This window comes from Lytechinus variegatus, chromosome 9, assembly GCF_018143015.1.
Source record: "Lytechinus variegatus isolate NC3 chromosome 9, Lvar_3.0, whole genome shotgun sequence".
Taxonomy (NCBI): domain Eukaryota; kingdom Metazoa; phylum Echinodermata; class Echinoidea; order Temnopleuroida; family Toxopneustidae; genus Lytechinus; species Lytechinus variegatus.
The window spans coordinates 9417626-9425085 of NC_054748.1; the positions used below are offsets into that span (position 1 = coordinate 9417626).

At 37.4% G+C, this 7460-nt stretch overlaps 1 protein-coding gene across 1 annotated transcript; it reads left to right on the top strand.

Moving 5' to 3' along the window:
• The first annotated feature begins 2884 nt into the window (after nt 1-2884).
• On the top strand, nt 2885-4928 carry LOC121422124. The gene is made up of 2 exons (XM_041616962.1): nt 2885-3664; nt 4311-4928. Exons 1-2 carry the CDS (start codon nt 3422-3424, stop codon nt 4896-4898), a joined length of 831 nt encoding a protein of 276 aa, XP_041472896.1. The 5' UTR covers nt 2885-3421; the 3' UTR covers nt 4899-4928.
• Nucleotides 4929-7460: the final 2532 nt, after the last annotated feature.

Sequence of the window (7460 nt, forward strand, 5' to 3'; positions counted from 1 at the left end):
AGAGGTTTTACAGGCTAGCGTTCAAACTAACTCGACACTCCGTTTTGTTGACGATCAGCCATGCATGAAGTCTTTTGTTACCGTGCGATAGCTTCTGTGGGAAACCGGTGAAAACAAGTTTATTTAATGAAATTAGGGAAATACAAGCACTATTTCGAGGGATCATAACTTTTTTAATTCTTGACCATTTTCTGTGATTGAGGTATCAAAGAAAAGAGCAGATATTGAACTTTTTAGTCATGTGATTTTCTTTTTGAAATTCAGATACCCCCCGCCAAGTGAAGTTTTGGCATCCTCTCTTCGAATTGTTTTTGCTCACTCATGCGTGAATGAGGAATAATCTAAGTAATACCAGATGAAAGAGGAGATTCTAAGCTTTACATTGATAGGTAATTTGTCTATTTTATTTATGATTAAGTTATGATAAATCATCGCTAAATCTCGGTCCTAGCTCTTCGTTTTTTCTGGGACGCACTGTATATATATATATTATATATATTATATACATATATATATATATATATTTATATAAATATATATATTGTCATATTGATTGAATTATCACTCGATTCATTGATAGATGACTGACTGTATGAATACATGAATGATTGATTGACTGGTTGTATGAATATATGAATGATTGATTGATTGAAGAATTTATTGCATTTCAAATTTCCAAGAATGAAATAACAAAGTAAGGCGAAATATTATACCACATAAACAACTATGTTATAATTATATTGGTTATATCATTGTCATAATACTACAAGATCAAAATGAGTGGCGTACCTGGCAATCTTGGAAGGAGAGGAAAACATTGACCATTAAAATGTCAAAGGTCAACGTCATTTCCAGAAGCAATTTCCTGCTAAAGTAATGAAACCAACCATCTATATTGACAAGCAAAAAAAAATGGTTCAAGGGGGTACACTGTCCCCTGCACCCCCACCCATCCTCTGTGTGGTCCCAGGTATGGCAGTAATCAAGATGTTACATTTTAGTATCTAATGTGATTCTGGCCTTTAATTAAAGTAAACATTTGAGATCTCTAATGGAGGGCTCGCCCATTGTCAGATATTGACAAGTTGATGAGACAAAATGCTTGAGACCGATTTAATGGGAATACGATTAGTTTACAGGTCTCCAGGTCTAAGCTTGTTTGAGTAATTAAATAATCGTGTTTGAGTAAGCATTTGGTGTTTTAATGGGTTGTAGGGAAGGTGTTTGTGTGGGTGTGTGTGTGTGGGGGGGATTGTGTATCAGGCGCGCCGGAACACTTTCAGTTTTTTGGGGGCAAAATCCCGAAGGGGGCACAATATTTTTGACAGCGTGAGATACCGAAGTGATCAAGCGGGAGAGGGTGTGGGACCCCCCCCCCCCGGTAAGGGCTTTGTGTAAAAATGGAGTATAAAAGTTGCGTTTCTAAGAGCATTCAAAAATACATTTCTTGAGAATTAAACATAGAATTCATTACGAAAGACTATACTCATAATTTATGAGAACCTAATGAAATCTACGCGCAAAACGATCGCTTCGGAATGCGGTTTTCGTGTCTGATAAATTAAATTGCGTATTACGCTTATTAACTCAAAATACCAGAAATTACATTTTTCATGCAATATCCTTTCAGAAATATTTATTAATGTATACATTTACATACACGGACGACGCGAGAGAGCACAAATATAAGTTTTTAAGTAATTCCTGTCAGAACAAGGAGTGTATTAAGCAGAAAAGGCGTAACACTGAATAGAAACATTAATATAAAAATAAATTCTAATGAATGTCTTTTCAAATTCAAAAGTTCATAATGTACATTATGTAACATTATTTAGAAGAAAACAATTACATTCCAATAGCGGATGTGGTTGACGGTACACCATGTGGAGTTTTCGAAAAAGTGGATAGGGAAGAAGTGAAATTGATAGGGGAGGAAGTGGGCAGTTGATAGTCGAGTAAAATTTTTGTTTAAAGGGATGGTCCATGCTGAAAATATTTATATCTTAATACATAGAGTAGAATTCACTGAGCAAAACGCCAAAAATTTCATCACCGACTAATTTCATCGCCGACTAAAGCTAGCATCATCTCATTTATCCAATAATCCAACTATTCAAGCCTCTTTAACTATAACCCTTTTCTGTTTTACAGCCTTTTTAGAACTACACACATTTTCAAGAAATAGAAGTAAAATTGATAGGCGAGAAATTGGAAGATTGAGAGTAGGTCCGAGAATAATATATGACGAAGTCGAGATGTTATGATTTCTGGGCTTGACAGCTATGACTTAGATTCCATATGTTGCTCGAGTAACAAGCGTTCACTTGCGTTAGTGATATCGGGTCCGGTCTGAGCGTTTTTGGGCGACCGCGCGTTTGTTAGCCGACAAAGCCAGCATTTTGTGAACCACTTTCAATTTTCCATTCGGTTTTAGTCTGAAATGTATTCATTAAAAGGTTAAACATTATCACACTGTAATAAGATGGAAAAGGGGCTTATCAAAGGTATGTTTCACAGAGGGACATGTTCGTCAAAAGACGCGAGGCTTACTGTGATAGGTAATTGCCCCGTCAGGGGCAAATTTTTTTCATTATTGACAATGGAAATGACAATTTTTAGGCAGAAAAGTGCCTTCATCGTTTACTTTTGTCTTTAAATAATTTATAATTTTGTACTTTTAGGGGGGGGGGGCAAAATCTCGTTTTGCCCCCCCCCAAAATTTTATTTGGGGGGGCAAGTGCCCCCCCTGCCCCCCCCCCCCGCTTCCGGCGCCCTTGTTGTGTATGCGTTATTGCGTTGATTTACTCTGGTCAGTTTGTATAATAGGCAATAAGACCTTGGCGAAGCAGAGAATTCATACACAAAACCGAACACATACATCATGATACCATTTCCCTCGGATAAGACCTTCAAGTGTGAATCTTTTTATTTAGCGTAGGACCATTTCGGAAGCATTTCAATACAGACAGAAGCTCCTCTAATCCTACATTTTATTGAAATGACTACTACCAGAGCCGTGACAATGGTGGCTGTTAAAGATGAATGACGGTGGGGATAGGACCGTGGTCTTTGCTATAGAAAAAGAAAACAGTCCTAATAATAATAATGATGATGATGTTAGCTGAATTTAGACCAGTCTGTATATTACTTTGAAAACCAAACATTGTTACCCCGGATCTAATAGCTCGTGCTCCCGATTGATTCCGACTCACAGACATTCAGCAAGGAATCCATCAAGTTCACCTCACCTGGGTTGGGTGCAGCACAAGAAGGATACATGTATTGCAGAAGAACATGCCATGGCTTGGATTCGAACCAATCATTCTCTGTTTGAAAGCCAATGAAGAGTCTATATCATTTTATTAACTGAATTGTTTGCCAGAGATTAGGTACGTGATTAATTTTTCATAGGTGGCTAGTGATGGAAACGAGTAGGAATTTTTCAGGAACGGACAACCCGCAATCGGCTTGTAGCTCGGATGTTTTTGATCTTCTCATTCTGATTCAAGTTTCCATAGCTGGTGTCCTCCCAGTGCTTACAGTCATAAGTATCATATTCAACAAAGAACTGAGGAAACAGCAGACTATCATGCCTATAAATATCATTCTCTGCGATTTAGTCCTCGTTGCTATCCACTTATACGTTTTTGCAGCCAGTGATCAGGTAATGTGGTGGTGATGGTGATGATGATGATGATGATGATGAAGAGGAGAAGGAGGATAACGATAAATGCAAAATCACCACTATATTGTGACAAGGATAATGACAATTGTAACGACGACGATAATGACGATGATGATGGTGGTGGTAGTGGTAGTGGAATAAGGATAGCGATGATGGTGAAGGCGAGGATGATGATGATGATGAGAGCAATGATGATGATGGTGATGATGATGATGAGAGCAATGATGATGATGGTGATGATGATGATGATAATGATGATGAAGATGATGACGGTGGTGGTAGTGGTAGCGATGTCGATGATGGTAAAGGTGAGGATGATGATGATGATATGATGATGAAGATGATGAAGTTGTTGGTAGTGGTAGCGATGGCGATGATGGTAAAGGTGAGGATGATGATGATGATATTGTTGTTGTTGTTGGTGGTGGTGGTGATCATGATTATGATGGTGATGATGCTGGTGAAGATGATGATGACGATGATAATGATGATGGCGGTGGTGATGATAAGAGTGATGATTATGCTGATGGTCCATCAATACCTTCTGCTAGACGTATAACCCAGTTTGTCGTCAACGTAGGCCTATACATTTCATCTTACTATTTCCTATTTCATGTATTTCTAGAGTGGCCACTGGTTCTTCACACTCCTGGTGATGCTAATAACACCCCTCGACTTTACAGCAACCCTATCCATCCTTCTGGCTGCCGTCATCCCCTTCATCACCATCAGATTCGATCCTTTCGGGATCCGTCATCTCATCACCACGCCCCGCATCATTGTCGCCTGCATCCTCTCCTGGTTCCTTCCAGCCGTCATCATCTGCCCATTCATCAACCCCTCAGTCACCAACCAGCTCCTGATACTCGCAGGTGTCGATTACGGCTTCCTCCTCCTCACGGGACTCTGCTACGCCCTCATCTACCTAGCCATATCCAGCGATCAGTCAATTCTAACCATGTCGGAGGAGAGAAGGCGCGAAAATAAGAAGGTTTTTCACACAATCGTGCTCGTTTACCTTACGACGCTGGTTCCCAAATCGATATATCTTGCAGCGTTTCTTATTTACATGTATGGAGCATCTGACTGTTTTATGATTGTTGGGCAACTGACATATCACCTTACAATGGTATTGAACACCCTTGTGTATTGGTGGCGGTTAGAAGAATTTAAGTCTCTATTCGCGAGATGGAAACAATGGTGTAAACGATAGAAAGTCCAGAGTAAAAGACACTGCCGTCAGAAACGGTTTATTTCATTTTTTATTCATTAATTAATTCATTTATTTATTCATTTATTTATTTATTTATTAGTTTATTAATCTATTTATACTTATTTATTTATGCATTTCAATTGACAATGCCATCAGAAATTGTTTATTCATTTATCTATCTATATCTAAAACAATTCATCAAGGGTATCTATAGCGACCGAAAGCCGATTGCAAAGCCCTATACAAAAATGACGTAAGAAATTATTCAACATCCAACCAAAAAGCTCGATTCGCCAAAAATCTATATCATAATTGTATTTAGGAATTATTACTATGGTCTTTGATTTATATTTTAAAACCAAAACGAACTAAGACCATGAAGACAAGGGTTATTGGTAGAGCGCCAAGATCTCGAACTTTTTTTAGGAGAGCCTTTCATGAAAGGAATTGTCAATTCTTTAATTCGATAAAGTATGTTTTTATCCGACAGTTATCATAGGAGATGTGCTTTTCAACCAATAATCGGACGAAAAATGTTGATGAAATGTCCCAGCTCTCCAATGACTCACAAGTCCTCATAATTTAGTTTCCAAACTACTGTATACTTATGTAATGAAAATCCATTGATGTATCTGATTGTGTGAATGGTGATACTGGAGTTCTTCAATGAACTGTTCTTGACCCTCTTCTGTTTATTAAAATAAAGAAACAGGAAAAAGGAAACAGTACTATGTTATTCTTTTCTTATTTTTTAATGAATTCTTTTCTTATTTTTAATGAATTAAAGAGCGTTGCCGGGGATTGCAGAACCATGTTCACCCCCCCCCCCCCACATACACAAACACCTTCAAAACTGTTCTGCAACCGGTTTATGAACATTAAACACGTGTAATATTCTTTTATAAATTCAGAGACAAGTGTATCATTTCGTCAAATTACTTTCTACTCATATTCTGATCTAAAACCGGAGCGTTGTGGCCCAGTGGATTAGTCTTCGGACTTTGAAACAGAGGGTCGTGGGTTCAAATCCCAGCCATGGGACTCAGCAAGAAAACTGATCAACAATGTGCTGCATTCAACCCAGGTGAGGAAAATGGGTACCGGTAGGAAATAATTCCTTAAAAAGCTGTGTGCGCTATGAAGGCCTAGCTTAGTCGCGTAAAAGAACGCCTTGTGCACCTAACAAGGTGGATATGTGCGCAATATAAACACCCTATATTATTATTATTATTATTAAAACTGGATAGTTGTAGCGCATTTTGAATAAAGATCAAGCTGTCTATTTTAATAAACATGCGTGCACATGTTTAAGAGTTAGACAGAATTTGAATATATTTCTTTTTTTATCATGAAAACCAATAGTGTGAGCGCGTAGCGCGAGATGAAAATATTTAATATTCCGATATGAAAAGGGTTAATTTAAGCACACACACACACAAAGTTGATTTGAGCCAAAAGAGGAAAATCAAACAAACATGCTCAGAAAATGTTATCAAAACTGAAAGTTAAATAAGAAAGTTAGAACATTTGATATCTCGCTTTTTTCATAAATCAGTATGCGCAAGTGAACATTTTTGTTCACATCGCAACCGTAAATATATTTAAGGGATGGCCGGGTCGAAAATATTAAATGAATAGAGTAAAATTCACAGAGCAAAATGCTGACAATTTCATCAAAATTGGATAGCAAATAACAAAGTTATTGAATTTTAAAGTTTATCAATATTTTTGTGAAAACAGTTATATCCACTTCATCATGAATATTAGGTCAGTTATAATAATAATAATAATATAGGGTATTTATATTGCGCACATATCCACCGTGTTAGGTGCTCAAAGCGCTCCTATATTACCCGGCTATGCGTTCACAGCGCACACAGCTTCATTTACCTCACCTGGGTTGAGTGCAGCACACTGTGGATCAGTTTCTTGCTGAAGGAAATTACGCTATGGCTGGGATTCGAACCCTCGACCCTCTGTTTCAAAGTCCGAAGACTAATCCACTGGGCCACAACGATGTCACACCCCCACTTTCATTTTCTTATATTATTACATGAAATCATAAATGTTTTATTTTTTCACACATGTGTGAATGTGTCTCCTTTAGGATGAAATAACTAATGCACTTATTCATTTGTCAATCCAAATGTTTTAGTTCTTGGTAGAATTTTTTTTTTGAATAAACCTAATTTCATGTAATAAAATACAAAAAAACAAAAGTGGGGATATGACATCCTCAGCCGACCTAATGAATATTCATATAGACATGCCTTGAACTGTTTCACGGGAATAGTACAAATCTTTAAAATTCAATAATTTTGTAATTTGTTATCCGAGTTTGTTAAAATTTTCAGCATTTTGCGGCTTCGTGAATTTTACGCCGTTTAGTGAGATATTATCCCCAGCCTGGGCCATCCCTTTAAGAGCGTCGATGATAAATCCTCACTCACCATTTCTTTTATTGTACGATATAATTTTTTTCAGATTTGCCAATAGAAAACCCTTTTACGAATTACATTATAATACATGTATAACAACGGCAGTGTATTCAGTGGTAAAACA

Coding starts and splice junctions, on each gene's coding strand:
- LOC121422124 (XM_041616962.1), top strand. CDS start 3,422: ATGGAAACGAGTAGGAATTTTTCAGGAACGGACAACCCGCAATCGGCT. Junction 3,665..4,310: donor TTTTTGCAGCCAGTGATCAG/GTAATGTGGTGG, acceptor ATGTATTTCTAG/AGTGGCCACTGGTTCTTCAC.